The sequence below is a fragment of the Brachionichthys hirsutus genome, unplaced genomic scaffold, assembly GCF_040956055.1.
Source record: "Brachionichthys hirsutus isolate HB-005 unplaced genomic scaffold, CSIRO-AGI_Bhir_v1 contig_1437, whole genome shotgun sequence".
In the NCBI taxonomy this organism is placed as follows: Eukaryota; Metazoa; Chordata; class Actinopteri; order Lophiiformes; family Brachionichthyidae; genus Brachionichthys; species Brachionichthys hirsutus.
In genome coordinates this window covers 66306-93825 of record NW_027180411.1, presented here as the reverse complement: position 1 = coordinate 93825, position 27520 = coordinate 66306, and the positions used below count along the sequence as shown (strand labels likewise).

At 43.6% G+C, this 27520-nt stretch overlaps 1 protein-coding gene across 1 annotated transcript; it reads left to right on the top strand.

Moving 5' to 3' along the window:
• Positions 1-5946: 5946 nt before the first annotated feature.
• On the top strand, positions 5947-25844 carry LOC137914726 (immunoglobulin superfamily member 8-like). The gene is made up of 7 exons (XM_068758222.1): positions 5947-6112; positions 20892-21272; positions 22595-23056; positions 23521-23699; positions 24070-24322; positions 24448-24894; positions 25717-25844. The coding sequence occupies exons 1-7, from the start codon at positions 5947-5949 to the stop codon at positions 25842-25844; spliced, it is 2016 nt and encodes a 671-aa protein (XP_068614323.1).
• The last annotated feature ends 1676 nt before the right edge of the window (positions 25845-27520 follow it).

The window sequence follows — 27520 nt, the reverse complement described above, 5'->3', positions numbered from 1 at the left end:
TAGTCTTCATCAGCGCTTTATGTTTTACATTCAAGTGAAATGAGAGGGGAGGTAAAAGAGCTCCTATCCTGCTGTAGTGCGGTCTGCACTGGGTTGCTTTTCCTCATTTTTTATAAGACTTGTAGTAATGTAAAATTTTGGCGTGTTCCCCTTTACAGGTTTCTTCAAAAGGGAGCAAGTGAGATCTATAATTAGTGAATGCGTTAAGCTCTTAACAGCCCCTTCAAAAAGCTTTCTCTGCTTTATTTACTATTTTCTACTCTGCGCGGTTTAGATCTGGGATGTGCACCGTAGGTTGCTGCAGGCTTGATGAGCCCTGGGGCGTTGGGTGGGCACGATTAGCACAATTACCAAGTCTGATTACATGTTTCGTTTGGACAGATTATTAGTAGTTGCAGTAGTTCCATGTGTTGGTAGCGCTGCTTGCTCATTAGGCAAGCGACATGTGATTTGCTGGATTACTAAAAAAAGCCTTGCTTCAGTTTTTCATGAATTACCCAAATGTTCACCGTAATGTTCTGGTTTATTCTGGCCCAAGAATGACCCAAGCAAACACGTTACACCTTTGTCTTTCCATGCAGCCAGTATTTCATCATTTTCAGGTGAGGCCTCAGCTCTCTGTCTTTGAGCTGCGCATCAGGCAAGCACCTACTTAGGTTTTGGCTTGCTCAATGTGTTGCTTATAGTGAGTGGCCTTTATAGATTACATTGAACTTGGCTTATTATAAAAGGGGAAAACAAATTGCAGCACAATGAGTGTAATTAATGGCCATCAAAAGCTAAAAAAATAATCAAACTATCACGTAAGAAAGCTACAATGTCATTAGAAAAAGATGAAAGCCTATTATGACAATGGTCTCAAGCATATGTAATGCATTTGTAGTTTTTTCCCACGCTTCATGTTCCTGTTCATCCATGGTCAACTTTTCCATTCAAACCTTATAGTCAAGCCGTTTTCACGCTGGTCACTCAGCTCTGCAGAAAGTAAACCGCTCTCTGTAACACATATAAAGGAGGGATGGAAGTGGGCATGCTGTTTGCTTATACCTTTCAGTCTCTCTGATATTTATTTAGTCATACTTACCCCTGTAACCATGGCGCTGTACTGAATGTGTAGAGTTTCAAATGAAATGCATCTCTGGAATCGGATGTTTCAAACTGTCTGTTTTCAAAGTGATGAGCTGTCGGTGAGATTAATTTTCTGATACAATCCTTTTGCAGTTTAGACTCAACTGATCTCAGCTTTTTCCTTTTTCAGCTCTTGCACAGTTGCTTTGTGTCGGGTCAGTAGAATTTTTAGAATCCTGTTTACAGTAAATTAAATGAAATGCTTTTTGCCTCACCAACTACACAACTGTTTGACATCTTACATTTATTGTAATTTACATCTTCTTTAAGTATTTTAGTAAATTTTATTAAAAAAAATTAAGTTATTTTTTTCGTTATTGTAATTTTTTATGAACTATTTTTACTCACTACATAAGTTAAATATTATGTACCCCAAGCAGTGCAGGCATGCAGAACTTCAAACAGCTTCCTTTTTGTACAATTTAGCACCAGTAAATTCATCCAGCAGGCATTTTTCTTGAAATAGCAGTGAATAATACCAGATCCTCTGCCTTGGTTGTGCCATGAAAGCGGCGCAGCGGTACAAACAAGCAGGAAACAAAAGCAGGAAACTCCTCTGATGTCTACATGTTGCTTAGCTTTTGTGTGTGTGTGTGTGTGTGTGTGGGGGGGGGTGCTCTTCTGTTTTCTACATTGGATTTAAATTGGCCTCTCGGTATCGTTAGGCCATTAAAGCAACCAAATAAGTGTGTATAATGGTGGATCAATGGAATATCTCACCATAATGCATTTCCCTTGACATTCCCCTCTGGGCTGCAACCCTCAGAAAATTAACAATGTTAATAATACTGTGACGGAGGGGGAAAATTGAAATGATTAGATGTGTTTTACTTTGCTGCTGATGGAAATGTGGTTAGAGGGAATCAGGGTCAGGGATATACTTGCTTTGCAGCATGACTCTGTGCTATTTTTCCAGGCTGTGTGGTCAAAGAATCAGAGCTTTTCAACGGAAAATGAGAGAGCAAGAGAAGTGTGTGTGGGGGGGTACAACAGAGAAAGAGAGAGAGACAGAGACAAAAAAAGATGGATAGACTGCAAGAGACAGAGAGAGACAGACAGACAGCGAGAAAGAGAGAGGGAGAGAGAGGTGAATATTGTGTTATTTGTACTGCTGTTGATGCTGTTGATCATTGTCTCCTCGTGCGCTATGAGTCAGACATGAAAAAGCAACAACATGCTTTTAATAAAATGACCTGCCTGGCTGGAGCGGTCTGTCTCATGTTGGTGGGTTTTCACTAATTCGGCCACAAACAGGCAGCATTTCGACCGTAGAGCGAACGTATTCACTTATCTGACATGGTGGTAGTCACATGTAGCAATGAGAAAGCAGCAAATAGAAATAAAAGAAATAAAAAAAAAAACATTTCATACAGAATTCCTTTGAATAAGGTCTCTAAAGATTCAATTCCAATTCCAATCTGACAGCCCACCTCCAGGCAAGTCGAGTTTCCCCTCTATAAGGATTCTTTTTTTTTACTGCTTGCAAAATGAGAACATTATCCTCTAACTTTGAAATGTTGTGCAACACGCTTAACATGCTTGCATACAAGTATCAGCTCTTGAAACACAGAAGTCCGTCTACTCCCAAACAAATCCCAGTCCTCCGCCTTCTTGGTGTATACAAGCTGAGATCTGGTCTGTAATCTCTCCGTCTGTCGAGAAGACCTGTGGCCGCCTAATGACCCTGACAGGCGTCATGCATGCAATTGCTCGGGATGGCACAATGACAGTCTCGTTTCAATATCTCTTTATACATGCAGTACTTTGTGAAATGAGAGGGACTTTGAGGTGTGCCGTGTTTTTCACTGGACACTGCTGGCCTGCCGAGAAGCAACATGCATGCAGTGCGGATGTGTAATAAGCGCATGAATTGTATCTGATAAAAACCCAAAAGCATTACACTGTCCATGCTTGGATTTATATTCTAACGAGTTTATGGTTGTTGTGCTGATAACATTTACTCTTTTGATGAAAAAAAAAACTTTGCCTATAAAATACTTGATCTTTTGGCAGATTGCTGTGTTTGACATTAAGACTTAATTATTTACTTGAAGCTAAATGTACTGCCATGTTTTGTTCTCAAAGGAATATATCCATTCAGACCGCTAGCCATGCAAAAATAAAATAAAATAAAAATAAAATAAATGCTAGCAGCTAACAAGGTAAGCCATCCAGAGCTATAGACAATCAAAGTGTTGGGGGGGGGGAAAAAATAAATACATTGACTATAATGCACATTTTAGCTGATTATGCAAAGTTGTGCAGAACCCACTGGACACTGGTCCAGAACCAATATCCTGCTGATCAAGTATCTGCTTTTTAAAAGTGTGATCATGTAACCCGCACCCCGTCCGCCATCCTCCCCTCTCCCCCCACTGGTTTATCCATATTTAGTCGGAGCCCCCAGACCCTGACAGCAGCTGGTGCTGAGGTTTGGGTGGGAGCTCATTACTCGTTAGTGGAGCCCTGCCAAAAGGACGGGATGTTTAAAGGGAGTAAATTGAGGTTTTCTTTTTTAAGTTGCTTTATTCGTATGTGCAAATCCGACTCCATACATTGTGTGATCTCTTCCATGTGTCGCGCGTGTGTGTGTTTGCGCGCGACCAGCAGTCTTTTTCTACTCCCCTCATCCTGGAAATAACTTCCGTTCTCCTTCATTTTAATGAACTCCCCTCCTGAACGTGAAATCATCAGTATTTCTCTCACCATTTGGAGTCTGTGTCTGTGTCTAACTTTGTTTTTCTTAGAAATAGTCAATGCTTTAATACATTACCATTAACGATTATGCCAAGCCGCAGTCTTGAAATGTAACAAAAAGCTTAAATATAAGTTAAATACCAAAGTATTTAATTTCAAAGGGGCCATCTATAGAGCTAATTGCATGTATCTCACTAAATCGGCTCAACATTTGTCATCTCTATGCTTTGGTTTGCATATGTAATAAAGTTCTTTCAGAGAAGAAGTGGACAAAGGAACACTAAATGTGGCCACTGAGCTCGGCTATGCGTGAACTGGTGTAATGTTTGTGGTCACTGATTATGGATTGTTGTATTTAAAATGTTGCAGACATGTCCGTGATTAGCTTGTCTACGCATCTTTACATGGAATTTAAATGTATATTTACTGCTAGTACACATTTAAATTTCATATTGATATAATTTGTTTCCTACGTGTCCTCACTGATTTGTACATTTTATTTGTTATTTTTTTATTGTAAGTTTAAAGAGAATTATACTCTAAATTCATTGGTGGAAAGAAATTCACTCACTGCATTTTAGAATATTGTACTTTTTATACCACAAATATCTTTGACAGCTGCACTTAATAATTACATTTCAGACTACATTCTTGACATTAAAGCATATTAAACTCATGAAATAAAACGCCTTGTTAAAGAATAATTCAGTTGCCTTCAACCTATTTGACTCGGGGGGGCCTTACAAAAAGGTTGCTGCCCATGTTTGCTTCAGATGTCGGTTGTTCCATCAAAGAGCGATTTCCCTCTAAATTTGTCAGATGGTTGCATTTGAGTACTTTTCTATTAAAGGCTTTCCTTAATGAATTCTCCAAAAATGCAAACCAGAACACTGCGCTGCAGCTTGTAAAATAACTATTACTGTGAGTGTTTCTGTCTGTGTAGACTTTGTTTTTAATCGAATCCGCTTTGTCACCACTCAAAGGACAAAGCCTCTCTGGCTGCTTTACTTCAAAGAGACGGTCGTTCAAAGCTTCACACTTGATGTTTTGGTGCTATAACAATGTGGTTTGGAGGACCGGAACAGTTGTTTGTTTTTCAGACACATATTGGACTGCAGAATAGGAATAATATATCCAAGTTAGGCCGAAGACGGGCCTTTGTTTTAGAGAACCTGGATGAGTGACCAGGAGTATCCGGTGTCCCCGTCTATTGAGTGATTGTGTGGTACCGAAGTGAAGTGCTCTTGACTTGCGTTTCCTCTCTTGGAGAGGAGACTGGTACTTCCTGGTGATACTGATCAAGAGACGAGAGGGGGGGGGGGGGGGATCAAGACATTAAAGCAGGCCTCAAATATGTCAAAACCTGTGCCTGACAGATGCAAAAGGTCCGGACTTGAAGCAGCCGGCTGGAGCTGGAAAAAGGCAGTAAGGACTCAAACAGAGAGGGGTGTGGGCAGGGCATGTCATACAGAAATAGAACGACATTATAGGTAGGTAAAATAAGCATACCTAAAGGAGACTTTATTACTTATAACCTGAAACCCCCAAAAGCAAAACAAAAGGGCCTAGCCGCACCACATGTGTGCAAGAGGAAGCTACAAGTCTTCTCTCCTTTAGACCACCCAACGCTTCACCCACACGGTCTCCTGAGAAACACCGCGCAGGACTGAATCAAACATACTTCACCCGTTTCGCATGATCTCGAAACGTAATGCATTAAGTTGATTTATTTTTTTCATGACTGTGTACTTTCTCTTGAATTTAAAGGAATGAAAGAGGTCGTGCCGCTACACAAAATTTGGTACCAAATTTAAAATTGGGAAATTAGATGAGAATTTTTGTTGTTTTTATATGAAATTAATTTTTACGTCTCAGTTTTTCAGTTTAAGACGTGATCATTGTCTCCGTGCTCGCTGAGACTACTGGAGCACAAATGTTGAAATTCTTCTAAAGTCCTTAGCGCTTTCGCTGAAAATAAAGAAACTGTCCTTCCCCCCACTTGCTTGAAGCCACAGCATGTGGTCTACTCTGTTCCTGCTCTAAAAATGGATGTCGGGCGGCCTCGGGAGAAGCCCAGAACAGCCTTCACCGTAATGGCCGTGTGGGTGTGGCCCCTCGTAGATGGCTTTTGAGGGGGCCCCTCCCGGACGCCCGCACCCCTTGCCAGTGCCCAAGGGCTCCAGGCTGCCTGACCAGAGACACCACGATGTGGCCCACGCTGAACTCAGGCTGAGCCTGGCTGGGGTAGACCCGAGCCAGGACAGGCCCAACTGCCGCTCAATGGCAGGTTCCTGTGCTCCTGCCCTCTGCTGGGGTCACAGAGAACTAAGACAACAACAACATTTTTTTGTGAAAAAATGTATAATTTTATAAACAAAGAATTAAAACACGCTTTGGCTTGTTTTAGTGTTATTAAACTCATTGCCGTAATATTAAACTAAGCTATTTGTATTACTGGGATATTCATCAGCCATGTCCTCAGTGGATGTACAAAATACAATGCACTGCAATGTATTACTATTCACATTCATTCATTCATTCATTTTCCTGACCACTTTATCCAACATCCGGGTTGCGAGTATTGCTGGAGTCTATCCCAGCAGTCTACGGGAGAGAGGCAGGATACACCCTGGACAAGCCGCCAGTTCATCGGAATTACATTATTCATTGAATTACATGTGAAAAATCACTGTTTTATTTAAAAACTCAGGATTGATTCAAGGACCTTCAAAGCCACACTCTTCAACCTGAGCTACTTCAGTCTTCTTGCATCCAAAAAAAGCTTTAAATAATTAGAACACTTCCAAAAACTATTTTGGAAAAGTTGTTGAGTAAATAATGCTCTTAAATTTCAAACTTGCTTTGAAGGTTTGGTATAATCAACAGGGCAAGACCTGAAGCCGGTCTGAGATACAATGGCAATTATTCTGCAGAAATAAGTTGAATTTTTCTTTTAATGCTGCAGAAAGTCACCATTGAACCAATGACCTTTTGATCTGACAGACTTGTAAGAATTAACTGGACTTATCTCAGTGGAATTGAAAAATTTAGTAAGTAGTTGCTGAAACCCAGGCTTGAACCAAGGACCTTTAGACCTTCAGTCTAACGCTCTCCCAACTGAGCTATTTCAGCTCCGCGCATCCTGGTTCTTCCAAAGTGACCTCAACAATATAAACCTTTTTAAATACTTAACCTGACAAAGTAATAAGAATCAAAAACACTGAGCACAGTACATTCTATGTGAAAAATCACTTTTATGCTGCAGAAAGTCAGGATTGAACCAATGACCTTTAGATCTTTAGTCAAACATTCTCCCAAATTATCTTTTTCAGAATGCTTGCTCAATGTTTTTCCAACCCAAAATCATTAGAAGATGAATTGAAAATCTTGTCTTGTAAATTGAAAAGATGACAAATATTTTTTTCAACTAGAAATATGTAGAAAATATTTGGGATATTTGATAAGGCTAAAAGTACTACATTTGGGAAATACAATGGAACTTTACTAAAGGTAAATAAAAAAAAATCTTACACATGAATGTATCAGTAACACTTTTCTTTTATGAAATATTTGCGAAGAAATTTATCTGAAAATAACTAACCTCAATTTAATTAAAATAGCAAATGCCAAACTTGGACTTTTTCCCAGCAAGGGCTTGACTTCCACCAACATAACATTTAAAGTAAAAACAAACAAAATGGAGACAATATTTGCAGCCAGTAGGTTCTTGGCATGACTGATGCCAAAAAAAAAAGACAGAATGAAATGAGCTGGTGAGCAGCGTACCATCATTTCCACTGTTTTAAAGCGGTGAAGGGAAAGGCTTTAAACTTTTAAAGGGGCTCTGGCAGGTCAAACAAACACAGCACAGCTTCAACTCCGCATCCTGTAGAGGAGCAGCCTGTCATTGAAGGAAACATGCATCACCAAAGCCTGAAGGACATTCTCAGACTAAGCTCAACTTAGAAGCCTGTAACACCAGAGAAAACAAAATTGTGCTCTCATGCTAAACTTGGAATGTTTCAACGTTTGCCATCAAAGTTCCTCTGCTGCCGATCATCCTTGCCGATATGGTCAATATGCATTAGCAGTATATAATAGATCACTGCATCTCACATGCAGAAAGTGCACATCTGATTGTCGTGCGGCCGAATCAGTGACAATGAAGGATAGGGTGAAGCCAGTCAGTCACGTTCTGGTTTGAATCAGCGGAAGGGGGCTGGAGGGGGTTGCTCCCGGTAGGTTGGCTTTTATTGCCTCTCCCCTTTGGTTTTAAACAGATCTGCCTGTTTGTGGAAGTGTGGCTGGCGGTCGGCTCCTCAGCTGGCAAGGCAGCGGCGTTTAATTGCCCTTTGTTGTGGTGTGTGTGTGTGTGTGGGGGGGGGGGGGGGGGGGGGGGGGGCTGTGGTCGCTGCAGCACAATGGCGCTTTGGCCTATCAGCACTCACATGCACACGGACACACAAACTGGTACACACATGGCTGCTCAAACGTTCACCTACACACTCGCACAAGTGAGCTGTGCATACTTAAACACACACTGATGGACAAGGCGGATGTCTGCGTCTTAAAAATTAAAAATAAAATCACATTTAATAGCTTTATATTCTATATTTTACTGCATTTTGCATCTGGAAAAAAAGGAGATATAATTGCACACAAGCCGCTAAAATAATGTTGTGCATAAAAACAGCAAAGCGTTGCAAATGTGATGGTTTATAATGCATTTACTAAGTGTTGGAGGAAATACAGGAGGAATTACAGGGAGAATAAACAGAAGCAACACGGTTTGTAGATTTGTGCTGTTCTGTGAATGGGAAAGCATATAATTATCACATTTACAGGGAAGAGCTGCTGAATAATGGGTCACAGTGCGTGCAGTTGCAGGGCAGCCGTGCTGATCCGCCCCCTCCCAGGGTGTGTTTTGTGTGTAATTGCTTGAACATGAATGCATCTGATGAGCAGTCAGCGATGACGAGGAGTTCCTGTTTGAGTAGAGCATAACAGAAAATGATGCTCTCCTCAGCCAGATCGCGTAAATGTGTCCATCCCCCTTCTCATAATTCTGATGCATTCATCCCAGCAAATTATTTTTTTTAAATCTCTTGTTTACTCCCCCAGCACGTGTGTTTACAAAGCTAAAGCACCCTTTTTGTTTCTGCTCCTTCGTCGCAGTGACTTTTGAGCGCCACTGTGGTGAGTTTTGTGAACGCTTGTGTAATTTACTCCTACAATTGGAGAAATGATGTGCTCTGACCACCCCTCCCCTGCACCGCCACCATCCATCCTTACCTCCCCTTCTTCCTCCCTCCCAGAGAGGCTCTTTTCCATTGATGCACTTACAGTAAAGTGTTCCCTCTGCCTCCATCGCTGACCACATCAACTTGGCCAATCACTGATGACTCATAACGCACACATAAACAGAACAAGGCACAAACAGTCATCATAGGGCTGCTGCATACGTTTACACATGCAGCACAGCGAAGAGTCTCTCAGCCCCCCCCCCCGGCTCTGCTTTTCTTCCTCACCCTCCCCTTCTCTTTCTCCCTCTTCATATCTCCCTGTTGCTCTCTAATTCGCACGTAGCGTGGATGTGCACAGAGTGAACACAAAGCTATGCCGCTGTAGTTTTTGGAAACGAAAATGGAAACTGGCACCAATTAGGGAAACCAATAAAGTAACCTCAGTTCTATACCTCTGCCAAGTGGTAAAGGGGATTCAACCGAAGAGTTTAGAGTTACATTCAGCCTTTAGGTTATCATCCCGATAACATCATCCACTTTTATTATTCCACGGATGCAATTACGTCTCTGCTGCTGTCCTCCCCGTGCCGCTGCAGAAGCAGGACGTCATATAAAACAGATTTTGGCTCCCCTCGGGATGAGATTACTCTTCATTGATCTTTTCATCTTGCATGTCAGTTTGCGCCAACAGGACAAATTAATTCAGGCAGCTCGATAGCCTTTAATGAAGTCAATCCCTGCTAATGTCCGCCGGCTGCCTCACTATGGCGCAGTGGAGTAGTGAGAGGAGCAGGTTCTAGTGAAGATCTTGCTAATTGTGATCCTCATGGCTGCTGCCATTAATTGCTTCCTGCAGAATACTGCAGATACGAAAGACGAAGGAAGGATCAGATGGGGCAGTGAGCTTGATCCTGCCTCATGCTGGAGACGCAGTAATTGGGTAATGGTTGTGTGGCCCTCTGGTGCCGATGCGGTGTTGAGAGAGCAAAGGAGAAAGGAAAAGAGGGAACGAGAGAGAGACCTGAGCTTTTGGTAGAACCACTAAATGCTGCCACATTCATCCACGCCAGTGACGCCATGCCGCACGCCAGTCACCCGATCAGCCACATGCTCATGTATACCCATGCACACACACACACACACAAACACACACGCACTCCCATCCTCTCTTCTTTATAACACATGCACACACACGTCAGGTACAGCGGCCGACAAAGTGACAAAGAAGCTCAGTGAGTGTTTCATTTTTCATTATGTTTACAGGCGATGCTGAAATGTGGGACAAACAAAACTAACATGAAGCAAATGTAGAAAACAATGCAAGTCTTATACAACAAGGTTTGACAGATGACTGTATTACAGTGTCTCAAACTTAGAGAGGCACCGCATCATAAAGCATTTGTTTTTCCACCATGAAATGTTCTTGGGAGACAGACAAATGGTGTTGTCCTGCTGAGATGAGAAAACACCTCCATGATGTCAACGAAAGCCCAGGAGAACGCTGCTACGCGGACCGTAAAGGCTGCGGCATGCTAAGATAGCATGAAATAGATGTTTCTAGATGTTCAGAACACTTACAGCCATTTTAATGTCTCACTGGAAGCATTCATCTCTCTCCAAGAACTCTTAACTGCTGTATGTCTCTGTAGCCTCGTCCGTCTCTGCTCAGAGGTATTCAAGGCGGCGCATTTGGTTGTTCACGTAAAAAAAAAAAAGACTGAATTCGTTTGAGAAAAATGAAATAAGAGGTCAAGCGAGAGAGAGAGAGAGACATTTAAACACTGTTTACTTTCTCAAATTTGTTTTGTAAAGTCACAGAAAAATGTCATTCTTGTGTGTGAGTGAGCGGTTTGAGTGGAGTGGGTTTCTGACCAATGCATTTCAGTCGTATTTCAGCTTCGGAGGTCCAGAAATGAAGCCACTGTGTTTTTTTAAGTTACTTTTCACAGATGTGCATCCTGTGCATGAATATACACATGCTGACACTTAAAATATGCAGAACCCAGACCATCTCAATGCAGATTTACATTAAATAGTTACACTTGTGGTGCCTTTAGTACGCAGACACACATAAATAACTAACACACAGCAAGAAAAAATAAAACAGATGTTCAAGCATGCAGTCCACAGCAATATATGCACAGTCACTGGCTTCCTGTGTATATCCTCCCTCACAATGACTCCTGTATCCGTTCAAACATTTTTGCATTTTGAAAACATTTCCACCCCAGACTGTAGTTTGTTTTTCAGAAGGAAACGACCCAGAACCAGTTCTCCGTGGCTCTTTGTGAGTGTCCATTTAGCCATGTCCTGATGCTACCGTCCCTCATTACTCCTCTGTTCCCCCTGGGCTGTCACTTCTCCTCCGCTTCTCCTCTATACATCTACCATTTCCTGTCTCCTTTCTCCTTTCCTGTCTCCCATCCCTCCTTCAGTTTCATCATTGCCACCACCCCCTCTGTCTCTTTCTTTCAGTCTCCCTCTCTCAGTTGGACTCATGTGGGACTGATTGAGCTTGAGGATCCAGCCCTCATCAAAGGCCGAGTGTGGTTAAATGCGAGCAAGCCACTGAGGCTCCAATCTCGCACTGGTTAATGAGCCCCCTATCCCCCTTCTCCTCCTCTTCTTCCTCATCACTGCCCCCCCACCTCCTCCCTTGCTCCTCAGCTCCTTCAAACTTAAGTAACTCATACTCTCTCGTCTTTGCTGCCTCTTTGTACCCATTCAGTTTATTAATTGCGACTGCAACTTTCCCCTCTCCCCTACCATTCGTCTATATTTCAGATTTTCTCCTCCTCTCCTCTCTCTTGTTCCTCGGCTCCTCCACACTCCATCAGCCACAGTCCTCCTCAGGCTCAGGTCCAAACCAATGCTGGCGTCTGTCTCTCTGTGCGACCCCCCCTCCTTCTCTAACCACCACCACCCTCACCGCGCCGATGATACTTACACTCTCTTAGTCTTTCACTGTGGACTTTAATCACAGCACGGACTGCAGCCGCACACTTGCGCAAAGTGCACACACAGTGTTCTTACACAAAACCAGAACCTGGACACAGGTGGGCAACTTGCAGCTTTATGCACACATGTTTGTAGACAGAGGGGATTGGCATAATTTAGCTCCAGTATACAGGACATGAATAATTTATCATTTCTGCCTTTGGTTCTATTTTTATGAAAGTGAACAGAAACTTAAGAGGAATAATTTACAGTAATTCAGTAGTACAAATACCTCACTTTTGACGGTAATGGGATTTTTTGTTTTTATTATTGCAATATATTATTTACTCCTTAACATTATTGGAAAAATGAGAAATGGTTGTTTATGTAATCTTGTGATTTAAAATGATTAATAATTTTAAATACAGAGGGGGTGAAGGAAACTTTTCATAAGGTATGATACAGTACTTGTACTTGTAGTACGTTCATGAAGAAGTGAAGCATCAGATGATTAAATCAGGTTTTTTTTTATTTGAAGGAAGTGATAATGTATTTCCTGTACTCATCAAGCTTTATAAGTTAACATCAATATTTTATGAATGTAGGTTAATCACAGCAATATTTTTCTGTTACAAGTCAACTCAGGTTAACAGCTCTCATCTCTCTGCACAGTAATAACACGTGTTGTCTCTTTGTATATTCCCTTTTTCAGATGTACACATCATTCTTCCACTATGGGAAAGTATAACAGAACTTTAGCAACCAAACTGTGAGGTGAGCTACGTAGATTCCAGCAAAGCTGTTGTCTCATCCTCTCATACATTATAACTTTTTATAATGCAATTAATAACCTGGTTTTTCTTTGATGAATATCAAAAACCAGAAATGAAAAAAAAAAAACATTACAATGACAAAATCTTTGAAATTGTATTTTATTTATTTTTAGTTAGTCATTCAAATAATTTGGCATTAATTAGAAGAAAGAAATTTATTGTGACGTTTGGAAGCACTCATTACATATGAGTACTAAATATGGATTAAATATCCATGGAACTAAATAAACCCTAAATCTTCCGTTTTAAATTGATAATGATTCAAAATGCTGATATCACAATCATAAAGTTGGCCTGAGAATCTCCTGTCAACTCCTTTCTTTGCCCCGTTAGTTCTCTGTCAGCAACATTTGACTTCTACCTGACTAGTTTCTCCCGTGACTAGTGACTATCTGAGGCACATTTGTCAAATCACCTGACTGAACTGATGAGGTGCAATCCAGCCAAAAATAGAATAGGGTTCAGACACTGGATGTGGCGGCTGATGACTCTGCTGAGGCTGATAAGATCATGAACTTTGTAGATCTGCATTGACTGAGGATGGAGGAGGATGAAGGGTGGATTAATAAAGTGTTCTGAATCCTGACAGCCGCATGAAGAACTTGAGATACAGATAGAACCATATTGTAGAGACAGGAGCGCAACGCTATACTAACAATGGAATTCATCGAGCTGTCGGTTAGAGGCAACCAGCTGTTGATCACAGCTGATATCTCAACTGACAGCGCCAGGCAACGACAGCAGGACATTATACTGCAATGTCTGACATGCTTAAGTGTGCAAAGGGATAATCTTCCTTTCTGAACTTTCAGTAGAGCTTCATTTGTTCTCCCAGCCCTTCTAAAAAAAGGCCTAGACAATCTATGAATATGCACTATATGAATATTTTGTTACACATAAAACCTCAGACTGCTTTGTGCGACAGCTGTTATTCCCCTTCATACAATGAGGAAATGATTTTTGGGGGGGTTTCATTCTGCCAATAAACAATATATGCATACCGTACTTGTCAAAACTATACACAAAAGAAACCCCAGCTATTCTTATTTTCATACAACACAATACACAATCCAATGTGTCTTCTGCATTTGCTTACAGCGTTTGCTGGTTGCCATCTTGATTCCATAAAACACCGCCAGTCTGGAGGAAAACACTGGCCAACGTATCATCACCTTCGCACTCAGCCTCACACCATTTCTGGCCCGTCTCCCGTCTTTGTTGTGTGCGGTTGTCTGGATGAGGTGGTGGCGGGGGGGAAGACCAGCAGTCAGACAACGGCATGTGTTTCTAATTCCCTCTTTCAGACCTTCTCTTTCCTCTTTTGGCCTCCCTGTGCCCTCTCCTCTCCTCTCCTCTTTGTGTTCCATCCTCTTTTCATGTCCACCAAATGGCCCATTAGACTTTCTATCTGCTGTCTGCCTGTCTGTGGTGTGGCAGCCGACTAAAATCATCCTCCGGTCTTGCTACTTACACCATGGGAGACCACTTCTAACATTTTACATTACATATCTGCTGCGTGCACACACACACACACACACACACACACACACACACACACACACACACATGCATCACAGACATGCATGTGCTCCATTGTACTGTATTTTCTAAGCATCAACAGAATCCCTCATGAAGACATGATAAACACGGCGTCTTTCAAAAGGTTGCATTTTGTGTTATAGTTGAGGGATTTGTACCTATTTAATATTTGTGGACAATAAAGTACCTCATCTGTCCAGTTTCTGGTTTATATTCATCATGTAGCTGAACGTAAAACTGTAAAAACACAGTTCATAGGGGTATAATGTTACATGTGGTTTCTGCACACAGGCATACATACATCAACATTCTATTCCAAGAAAAACTGCCTGATCAACCTCACAAATTTACAATCCAAGACGGTGACCAGGAGAAGTCAAACGATGCGGTCGGCTGCTTAGCCAAACATTGTTGTTGCATTCTGTAATAAAGAGAAGTAACCTACAAAACCAAAGCCCCTTTGAGCGAAATGTATTAATATCCTGTCAGCAGTAAATTAAGTGTTGGTCCCTGCTCCTGCGCTTTGTTTTGTCTAGCGATGGTTCTTCCATCACCGTGACTTGCTGACTGGATGCCCCCTTGTAACGGCACACTCGTAAAACTGGAGAACAAATGAACCACAGATATAGAACATGTGTACATGTGTTTGCCTCGCGAAAGAATGATCTATAGTCAATACCGGGACGTGTTGCTATTCACTATACCTGTGTGTGTGAAATAAGCCGAGGAATGATTTAGAAAAACATAAAAAACATGGCTGACACAAGACACGGTAACAGGAGGAAGATGAGAACAAAGAAACAAACAGAACCTCTGTCTGCACCGAAAAAAATAATGTCAGAGCAACATGAACAAGATGAATGAACAAATGGTGCCAATATGTGTGAAGCAATGCCACACACAGTGAAAGGATCCTTTCTGACAGCGGTGAAGTCCCACCAATGACAGGGGTGTTTTCCTGACTACAGTGACTGCAGCACAAACTAATTAGAGACGGTCTCCAGTAGGTCACAGTTTAGTCTGTCGTGGCACTAAAGGAGACAGAGTGGGAGTGAGTACACAAAGAAGAGAAGAAGAGCAAGTATGCAAACTGCAGGTAAAATGTGATGACGATCGTCCATTGTGCTGCAGAATTGTGATAGTAAATAGTGAATGAGAAAGGGGCTATTTCTACCGACCAGCCCACGGGGAATTACGAACTGACCCAGTTGCCCTCAGCTCTAAAAAGCTTTTAATGTTTTCAGGGATCCCAGCAGTTCCCAGCAGCAGCAGGCAAGTCAAACAACTGGCAAGATGTACAAGTTTCCCTCAGGCATGTGTGGAAACCAATATATATCTAAGAGGAAAATTGATATTGTGCATTGAGGGAAATATGTCATAATAAATACAAATTCTACTTCATGTTTGTTTATGGCGGCAGCAGCTCAGTCGACATGGACTTGGCTTTGGGACTGGGGGGGGGGGGGGGCAACGGTATGGAGTGTGAAATGGTAGCTGGAGAGGTGTCAGTTAACCTCAGTTACTGCCGAGGTGCCCTTGAGCAAGGCACCAACCCCCCCCAAAAACTGCTCCCAGGGCGCCAGCATGTGTCTGCCCTTCTCTCTACCATCTCTCCATTGTTGCATGTCTACAGGCCCTTTGTGTGTGTGTGTGTGTGTGTGTGTGTGTGTGATATACTAGAGTGTAAAAATAATTTCATTGTTGCAATAGGTTGAAAATGACATAGTATCAGATACAGCGTATGTCAGAGCATTATATTCATGCATTTATCAGATCATCAGTAACTCTCAAAGAAATGTAGAGGAGTACGATACTAACACTTGACATTCTGAAAGTATACAGCGGTAAAATAGAAGTATAAAGTAGCATAACATTATAGTTCAAAGGGCACATACTGCATGTCCTAACTTTTGTTGAGGACAGTATTTTAATATAGATACTGGACCTGACTGGGAGTATAAAACGGACACTTTGAGGAGCTTAAAAATATTGACTCAACTACTAAAGCGTGCACCCATTAATAGCAAGAAAGAAATTCAGATTTTTATAATTGCATGCTCTAAGTAATGCACAGACACGTGTGCAACAAAACCCAGTGCTGGAAAAATGAGGCTTGTTGGAGATTTCTTTCCCTGGAAGTGGATCAGGCGACATCATCCGCTCACTGTGATATATTGGAAGCTATACAGCTGAGGAAGTTTACTCTGCATGAGTGCCATCCCTCAGTGCTGATGTGGGCTCCTGCTGAAGTCTGCATATCCAGCTTGCCGCCTTGTTAACCCAGAATACCCTAATGACTTCCCCTCTCTCTGCCGAGCCACGCTGTGAAGTCACCCATGTTTCCATGTATGCCTAACGGAGAAGGGGACAGGAGTGAGGAGGCAAGGTAAGGAAACTCCAGTATGGCTGACAACTGGTACCTTTAATGAGGTGCGTTCTGATGGAAGACATCGTCAGAATAAGCCGAATAAGGACTCCTGTCCACCAATAAACACCCATATATACAGTCCATTACACTCCCAGGACCAGATCTCTTTAGGTTTTAATATTTCTTCTGACGCCACTTGAAGTGTGGAAAAATAATTAGAGAACTTAATATTCTCATTTCTTGCAATGCATTTGAAGGAATCGAAAAAAGAGACAGAGATGGTGGAAACGTCACCACTGCCTTCACAAGCCACAGAAATGTTTGTTGGGTTTTATCGCTGTTTTACATCACTGTCAGCTTGAGAAAGCTGACATACTGCTTCACGGTTCAGGGAGGACCAGTGGAAGTTGAATGTGAATACATAATGAGCCCACTTTCACAAAAACTGTTATGTATTTGTATCATTTTAAGAGTAGCACATATTCTATTCTTTACTATATTTATTTATTTTGTGTTATTAAATTTTAAGTCAGTATGGAGGTCTACAGCAATTGGTCGTCGACATCTAGTGGCTGAATCTCAAACCTTTGTTATTTTTGAGTATACGATTGACAGTCTATAATAAAAGCTTACAATAAAACAAACACAATTTGTAGACAGATACAATTTTTTTTTATAAATGCACAATAATGCAATACTACTGTCCAAAGCATGCACAGCGATAACCCTCAAGAACTGAACGCCAGAGAAGGTCTTTTCTTCAATAAAATGTTATTGCAATTAATTGGCAATAAAATTAAACAATGCATCATTGTAAACATTATATTGTTTCTATTATATTTCTATCACTGTACTATGTGCGTATAGTTCCTAATCAGGTTGTATATCCACTACTATGCAATGACAATAAAGTCTTTCTATTCTAGTCTCAATTTCTTATTCCTGTTTGTTGAATAGAGGACTGTTGCTAATAAAATTTCCCTCTGGAATCAATAAAGTGTTCTGATCCTAATTATTTAGAGGAGTTTGTATATCCGGTGACTTCATGCTATTCGGTGCAAATCTGGAGCAAACACATTGTAAAACAAAAAAATCCAGGGTGGACTTGGTTTGTTTTCGCCTGGCGCCCCCTGGCGGTAGACTGTTAGTGTTTCACCCCCCCGCGTTATAATTATTGGTTCCAAACGTCACCGTCGCGTTCTTGACCAATGGCAGCAGTTCCTCCTTCTCTGGGAGGCTTTAGCATACAAGCCCCTCCCCCTCTCATTCCCAACGCGCCCCCCCCCCCCCCCCCCCCCACTGTGATGCTGGAGCGCTTCACGGCCGGACCGGACGGCACCGTCTGTTGAATCGAAGCCCGGCCTGGGAAACGCGGCAGGAGGTGCGTCGACCGGAACGCGACTGCGAATGAGAAAGGTGATCCCACGTACAGCCGTGCATTGATACCTCGGATGATCAATGGCTAGAATCGAATTGTTGCATAATGTTATTTCTTTTCCTCCAAATAATCCCATCGCGTCTGCGGGTTTTTGTTTGCAGCCTGCGTTTTGTCCGCTAATCATTAATGAACTATGATCGGCGATAAGCGATCAGAAGACAGAGAGGCGAATCTTCATCGGTCGAATCCGGCGGGACGTCGCGGGGGAAGATGAAGATGAAGATGAAGACCTCCGTGGAAACGACGCTGCTTGTGCTTCTCCACTTGGGTGAGTGAGTGAGTGAGTCTGCCCTGTTGTGCGCGTTCGCTGCGCAGTTTGTGACCGTGTCCATTCATTTGGACCCCCCCCCCCCTGCACTCTGGTCATTTCATGGCTGCTCTAACTTGTGCAGGATCTTTTACGACACTCTTCTGGTTTGCTAGACTTCTTTGCACATATATTATATCATCTGCTTTGCAGACATTCAACCTCCTGCTCAGGGCGACGTTGATCATATATGAAGATCTGTCATTAGAGCACACCTTGTAGACAATGAGATTTCAGTCATTTTGCTTCCAACTGTAAGCAATGCACTTAAATACTTGATGAAAGTACTCGTGCTTTAACTGATTACTTCATTTCATGCTGTGGATGTCCCCTCCCTGCTTTCAGTGTTATTGATCATGTTAATTTCTGCCCTGGTGCAGAATCCTTCTGCTGTCTGACGCGCGTCTCTTTGAATGTCCTCTATCAGACGGCCGGGGCGCCCTCTTTGTTGCCGTTTCTAATCCAGACATTATTGACGCGGCCCCTCATCCCTATCGCTCCGAGCCCGACGATAATTAGGACTTGATCCTCTTAATCGTCCCTCTTGTCTCGCGTGTCCTTGTCCACATGGGCGTGTTGTTATGAGGCTACGGCATGGCCGTGACAGAACTCCGGCCGTGCTCCGCTCTGACTCACAGTCACGGGAGGGGAGTGCCGCAGCACGCCCGTCTGGTATTTCTGGTTGCCCAGGTAGTTATCAGCGTTGGGTGACGTAAATCCTGCTCGGCGTTGATCTTGTGTTCAGTTTCACTTTGCGGATGTCAGTTTGCTGAATGTGTTCCCAGCTTCTTTCCTCCGTCTGGCCTCTGGCTGCCTGTCCACTAAGATAACTCAGCATTAAATAACTTATTTTAGCATTCCTTCATTCCCACCCATAGATCTACACCTCTGGTCTCTGGTTTCAGCAGGATGTTTTATCCAACCGAAGAACAAGCCGATGGATTCTTCACTCCTGATTCCTCATTTAGAGAAGACTTTCCCGTTCATGACGCAGCCTATATAAACAGCTAAACCCAATGTGGTTCTTAATGACGGCGCCTCCGGCCGGATGCACTTACGTGCCAACAACAGAACAAGTTGGCGGTCACATCCTAGTCGATTGCATGTTTAATTCTGGCAAAGTTTTACGCCGGATCCCATTCCTGCTGCAACCCTCGGTATTCATCCGGGCTTGGGACCGGCTCAAGGGAGACGCTACCCGTGCTGCCTCCGAGGCTGCATCCTCAATTAATATTCTGCCTGACAGATGAAATAAATAGTTTATAAAACTACGGCGAGTCTGTGTGGGAAAGGCGTAATGAGTTTGTGTGAGCGATGGGGGCACAACTCCAAATATAGAAAATCAATATTTGCAATGATGATATCATTTCAGAATTCCTTAAGTCAGTATTGATTTGCATGAGGAATTTGAGTTTTATGTAATTTTTTCCCCCCAAATCTCTTACGTCTGTATTTACATTTGGCTCGATCATCATTTTATTAAAAAGGCGGTAAATGTTATATCCCTGTTGATGTTGACTATTTGTGTTCCTCTCAGGACCCATATTATATTGCCTTTGATTTCTCCCTATTCCACCTGGGGATGCTCTGACTGCCCTTATGATGAAAGAGTTTCTACTGGAATGAGGAGTGCCTGTGGCTGGAAGACAGATCCAGGATTTTGATAACCTCGTTGACAGAAAATGAGCTAAAATCACATTTTAACCTGAAGCTGGCTTTTCTCGCTGCAGAGGCCGTCAAACTGAATATTAATGCTCGTTATGAGGAAGTCTTTGGGCTCCTCTTAAACAGCGAGGCCACAGAGTGCATTGATATTTTATTTTTGGCCTGAGGGAAGTGGATTCACTCCGTTTCTTTGTGATATGCAGTTTGGAGAGATCAGGTTTACTTCATTCCACAACGATGCTGTCAAAGACCTTTGGGCTTTCCTGCACACTAAAAAGTGCAATAATTCATCAGCAACATATTTTCCGAATAGAATAACACAACAGCTGCTCGCAGCGACCCTCAGACCAGCTTCACAGAGCTTTAGCGAACACCAGCGAACCACCTGCTGCACCTCTGGAAGGAAGCCACCAGATGTTCCGCACGAGAGCAAGTCTCTGGAACCGGAAACCATTCTGAGAAATGTGTTTTAATTCTTGGATTAATCATTTGGTTCTGGACTAATTGGTCAATGTCATTTCTGTGAGTGAAAAGCAAAAAAAAACAAGGCAGGCCTCACCCCTATTTATTACCCACAGCTATGTAATGTATTGATCCCCTGTTAGTCGGTCATCAGCTCAGAATATTGATTGCTGAGTCCATCCATCGAGCATGCTGCGATGTAAGGCTGTTTCCAGTCTGTCTCGATCACTCATCAATACCTTTCTCTTCCTCTCTCTCCAATTTTCATCGACAGTGTTCCAGTATGCTGTGTGTCGTGATGTAACCCTTCCCCCCGGACCCCTCTACCGCGTCGCAGGGTTCCCCCTGTCCCTGCCCTGTGTCGTGTCGGGCTATGAAGGCCCGCGCATGCAGGATTTTGAGTGGTTCCTTTACAAGGACGATGCCGGAGGGAGGCAAATGGGAGTGGTGTCCACCAGAGACAAGGGCTTTCCTTACGCCCCCTACCAGCCCCGGGTGAGGAATGGGGAGGTGAGGGTGGAGAGGGACTCGGGGGACAAGGCCCGGCTGGTCATCCAGAGGCTTCGGGCTGAAGATCAGGGGAAGTTTGAGTGCTACACGCCCAGCACGGACGGCACCTTCCAGGGCAACTACAGCGCAACAGTGCATGTCAAAGGTACAGCAGCGACTTATTACACTTCTGTCTAATCACTTTCTGACAACAGGAGACTTGAAAGATGCATTGTGATCTGTTAATGATTGGTTTTGTCTCTTCATGGAAATAAAAATGGAAAATATAATCAGATTAATGAAATAGCTTTAAAAAATCAGTTCCTCCAGGAGAGCTCTCGTTCTGAACAGACATAGAATGTGTGAGACAGAAATGACACAGAAATAATCAAATACGAAAGAAGCAATGATCAAGTTATACTAATAACTCCCGCAATAAACACTGACAAGAGAAATGCAACTAATGTAGACAATAAGATGGACTAAAACCCAATGCTGCTGATTGTAAAATATCCCAGAAGTCTGATTGGATGAAGACTCATCAGGATCAGCCGCCGCTTCTGTCCTGCTTTGGTACGGTTGGAAATGTGCTGATAAAATGTCATCTACCAGAAGCTGACTCTGGATCTGCGCTCCTGGCAGTCAGTGTCGCCCCAGGGCCGCTCAAACATGCGTGACTTCAGGAGCGCAACTCTGACGGTGCTGCCAAGGCGTCAGCCGGACGTGAGCTGCTATCAAACCAATAGCGACGATCTGTCAGGGATAAATAGTATTGATCACGGCTTCCCGAACATTTCCTCTGTGGATTTCTCTGTACAACGTAGGCCAACAGCTACGCTGTCCTGTCATTTTATTGATGTTACACAGCTGCTTCTCCTTCTGCTCACGTGAGTCCGGCTTACGTTTATAGAAGTTAAGCTGTTTTACGGCCACAGAAGCGTTCGGTGTCTTCGAAAAACAATGAATGGGGGGGGGGTTGCAGAAAACATGCTTAATGTTTCTTCAAATATTGACTCTGTGTCAGATTCAGAACAGATGCATGCTATCTTTCATTAATAAACCGTTCTGTGTTTGACTTGGTTCTAATCCACCATCTGGAGGGCGTGTTCCGCTTTCATGCTTCCTGCTTCTCTGCCTGGGCCGATCCGATCGTTCCTGTTCTCACTGAATCTGTAGCTCTTCACGTCTGTGTGCTCTACTGAGGTTAAGTGTGAGGCATTCTGGGTGTCGGTTTTAACACTGATGGGTGTCATCTTTCGATCAGTCAACTAATCCTCCTCTCCTCGGTAAAGCCCAGAGCCAGAGGTGGTGACGGCGTTCGGTTTCCCTCAGGAGCCCCGGCAAATGATTTATTGTTCTAAACATAGAAACGTCTAAACAAAGAGACGCAGGCCACACATATTAGATTTGACTCATCTCCCCCCCCCCACACCATCTGGCACCCGTAGCCTGCTGATGTAATAGAATTGTCTGTGTCTCTACTCCCAGTGATCCCAGACACTCTCCAGATCAGCTACACCCGCGCCCTCACCGGGCAGCCCGTCCCAGAGGGGTCTGAACTCACGCTGACCTGCTCTGCCGGTATCCAATCGGATGAGCTCACCCACCTGTCCATCACATTTGGGAAGCGCAGCAACGGAGAGGGTTTGGATAGCGTAACGGGGGCCGAGGTCAGCACCGCTAGAGAGCTCATCTCCATCGACAAAATGCTGGAGGTCGTCCCCGGACGCTCCTTCAGGAAGAGGTATGATGACGGAGAAATCACGCTGGAGAAAAGGGCCGGGGACACTGGACTGGGCGTGTACGTGATGAAGATGAGGGCGGTGCAGCCGGACGACGGCGGCTCGTATTACTGCGAGGCCTCTCAGTGGATGCGGGACCGCGATCGATCGTGGCAGAAGATTGCACAGAGGACCATGGACATCGGGAACCTGACTGTTCGGCAGCTAGGTTGGTGTGACCCCCTGAAGCAGGTGCCATTGTTTGTGCTGTGTGAATTGTGACATCATCGCAGGCTAGACTGCTCCACAGGTAGCACACAGGGCTGTAGAGCGAAAGCCGGCTGGTCTGGTTTACGAAACAAACCGGAGACAAAAGTAGAGCGACTGAGGTTTTGTTTCTACAAGTCAGTCGAGGACTCGTCATTCTTTCCCAGCAGCCTCAGCCTGCCTCAGCCTGCAGGATGCTTCCAGTTTGACTGGCAGATAGATGAGCTGATTTAGTCGCCATGGCGCTGTAGTCTTATTTGTTGCATCAGTAACTGACTGGGAAACTGTCCAGCTCTGCTTTGTCCATTAAATTATAGGATGCACGAGGCAGGATGTCTTGTGCAGTGCTTGTTAGAGGCTTTCCCACAAAGGAGGATTTGCTTTCTCTTACCAGACTGTCTCTGCTCTCCTTTTTCCATTTCCCAGCGGAGTCGCTCAGTGTAACGTCCTCGCCCAGAGGGGAGGTCACCCTGCAGGTCGGCTCGCCTCTCATCCTGACCTGTGAGGTGTTGGGGCTGCCATCCGAAGTCAGTTCGGGCCTGCTGGTTCAGTGGATGAGGAGAGGATCTGTGAGCAGCGATGTGGCGGGAGCCGGGGGAGTCGAGGTTCCACTTTTCATACTTAATGCTTCTTTGAATAATACAGTTTACATGTCAGTTGATTGAGGTTCAGAGGTGGATAGCTAATCCATCCTACTCACAAATAAGCGCCATTTATTTATGTCAAGGTTACATTATTGTTTCGTGTAGTATTTTAATGTGTGTTGCGTTCAAGTGCTGCAGGCAGAGCTCTGAAAAATGACGCTTAAGTGTGTAAGTGGAAAAAAAACGACGTTACATTGTCACTGATATGACTCGCATTAACGTCATCAATCTATGAAGCTATGACGCGCTTTAGGACACAGCTGCAATATAAATGCTTGAACTGAATCATTAGGTTTACCTTTGAAAACAAAGACGTGTGTTTTACATGAAGGTGGAGCTGGCCCGAATGAGCCCAGATGGAGTTGTGAGCTGGGGGGATGACCTCAGCCGGTCTAGCGTGGGCTCTCTGGAGAAAGTGGCTGAGGGGAGGTATTCCCTGAAGCTGTTCTCAGCCCGCCCCTTGGATTCAGGGCTGTACCGCTGTGTGGTAAGTGTTTACGCTGGAAGAACAAACCCTGGCCCCTCCATTCCTGCAACGCTCACCCAGAGGTCCGATGGAGTCACAGTCAACCTCAAGACCAAAGGTGAGACACAACACTTGGGGGACATCTGATTGGCCACAGCTGATATTCATTCATTTCAGCTTTCTTCTGAAATGATGCCCACAAAGGTTTCAGTTTACCCTTGAACGCACCCTCTACATCCCCAGATGTGTTGGTTTCGGCTGTGGCTCGTCTCCCTCGAGGCCCGCTGTTAAAAAGAGGGAGCACCATCGTTTTGATCTGCAACGCCACCGTCACGACCACAGGCCCCACCCAGGCACAGGTGCAGTGGCTGCGCTGGCCAATCCCGAATATCAAGGAGAAGCCAGCATCCGACGTTAGTCTGCCGGACGCCGCTGTTAAGGAAAGCCCTGCGCTCGTCGCTACAATGATGCACGACGGCGTGGCAAAGATCTACGCTAACGGTAGCGAGGTTAGCGTCGACCGCCTGTCTGCTGTCAGCTACAGGCTGAGGGTCCACACGGCGACGATGGAGGATCAGGGCCTTTATGCTTGTCATGCTGAGGCGTGGGGTCGGGACCCACATGGAGGCTGGTACAACACCGGGGCCAAAGCAGAGTCCAACACAGTAACGGTTTACCTGTACGCCAGAGGTGAGCTTCAGTAGTATTGGTGTAAAGTAATAGATTAGAAATACCAGGTTGTTTTAGGTGTGTGGAAGCTATCCGGTACGACAGCCATGTGAGCTTAATAATAATAAACTATTCCCTTGGATATTTATCATCGATCAGGCATACTTCAGGATATTGTGTGCAGATTTCCAGAGTTAACTCTTGACCTAGAGGGGCGCCTACACATTTTAAGTACATTGATTAATCCTCCCTTGTTGATCGTTGATCACGGCTTCTCTGTAATTGCATCCTAAATATGTAGATATTCACCTTGTTATGGCCTCATGTAGCTGTAATTAAATTCTGTGGGACTCTTTTCCTGTTTTGGCTCCAGTTCAAGCCTCACTTACAAGCAGAACTGACATTAGCAGCCATTTTAATTATCACTGAATGCCCTATTATAGTGTTGATTGATAATCTTAGCTATAAAACCCCAAAGATATTTTGTTTTCTGTCCAATGGAAAAAGTTAAGCAGTAAAGGAAGAAATATTTTCTCATGAAATCAATCAAATCAATCAAATGTTGAATTAGAATCTGCTGATGGTAATTTGACCAATTATCATATAAAAGTAAAAATTGCTAAATCATATCTTGAATGAAAGGACTGTGGACTTGCGTCTGCCAGAGTTCATGTATTGATTATTTTTATCCATTTTAGTCCCATCCAGCTACAGCATAAAAACTAGAGGGCATTTGTTGAAATACTTTGTGCATCTTAACACAGATCATGCTTTACCAGTTGGTCTCCTTTCTACTCTGTGACTAAATGAAGTTAAGACTAGATGTATTTTTTTCTTCCTCAGCTATTGACCTCCTCCTCCTCCCTTTGGTTATTGGAGTCTCTGCTGCCTTGTTTGTGGGCATCATCATCATCGCGACAGTAACCTGCTGCTTCATGAAGCGACTGGCGAGGCAACGCGTGCGAAAGTAGGCGTTCGCTGTTGCAAGCCCGTCTGAAGTCGAGAAGCTTACGAAGAAGTGGCACACAGAAAATATCGGATGAGACAGAAGGCCTCCCGACCCGTAAGACGAGCTTCTCTTACGACCTATTCGTCACTGCCAAATATTCTATTGTATTTTTGTATTCAAACCTTCCCTGAAAACCAACAACGACAATTCCTGAGATTATTGAAGGCACCAAACAGTGGCCAGAAGATCTCATCTTCCCATTTACTTCCTACCGGAAAAGAGTCAGAACAGGAGGGCAAATTAATGTTACAAGATCAGAATTAATTTAACATAATGCAGATGAAAATAAAATAAAAAATAGATAGTTTCTGTGCGAACTTCCCTCCAAGAGTCATCGTTACTTTATGATGCTTTCACTGATGCGTTTATTTCCACACAGAAAAAAAAGCATCTTAATGTGTATGTTTTTTCACAAATTGTTGAAAATAGCGTTCCAGTCTGTCTTTCCTGAAACTACTTTTTTTTTAAGTAGTAGTATTAAAGAACCTTGTTTTTTGCGGACAAGGTTCCACCAGTGCCACTAATGGTCACATGAATGCTGATGGGACCAGTTTAGTCACGAGAAACCGAACATGAGCGGCGCTGCCTGCAGTCTAGAACCAGGCTGTCTGTCTTGAATAAGGACAGTGGCGGTGGGGGGTGGGGGGGGGTTCTACTGACAAGAACCCGGTGAGGACGAGATTTAAACACAAGAATTTATACTGAGTATTCTTTACAGATTTCTATAGATTCGGTAAAGACAAACACTGAGATGAAATATATAAACAAAAATCCCTTTTTGCTTGCTCTTCATCCAGCGAGACCGTTTCTTACTTGCTGTGCTTGAGCAAGAAGTTTATTGTTTGTTTTGTTTGTGTGCATTTAATGCTTCCTGTTACTTTTGTCAAGTGACTGGGCTTTAAAAAAAAAAACAGTACTGGGAGAAGAATTTGTCTCTTTGTTCCTCTGACAGACAGAGCATGTGGTGTAGAATGTGCTTCCCTGATGCTGTCGCCTGACCTGACAGATGTTTCAAAGCCTCCCTACAGTTATCAGTCTTGTTAGGAACATCACCCCCCCTGCTGCTAGATTGTGCACTTACCATGAGCAAAATCCATTCTTTTGAGAACAGCACTCACAAAAACAAAGTTAACTCACAAGACTGGCATCACTGAAAGTAGGATACGTGAGTGAGTGATTTCCACGGGAGGCTATTTCAGGTGGTATTTTCCCACTTTTCTTCGCGCTGTGATACAGTTTGGTTGGTCTTGCGCCTCCTGGTCGGGTTTTGATAAATCTGCCCGTCCTCCCTAACCTGTGCTGTTTAAACCCCCGGATTATTCATGTTGTTCACTAACATTTGAGAATAAAACCGTAGCTCTGCTCACATCCTGAACCACTTTGTTCCCGATCATCTTCTCAAAGCTGATTTGGTCCCTCACATACCCATCCAGCACACGATTACACACTTACACACACACACACACACACACAGCAGCAGCAGGATAGCACTGGCTGGTATTTCGGATAGAAGTGTGTGTCTGCGCGTTCACCTCTAATCCCCGTTTACAGCTGCAGCGTGTCCTGATGCACCCCCCCCCCTGCCCCAGTGAGAAATATGGCCAGCTATAAAAGAGTGTTACACATGGCATGCAAAGT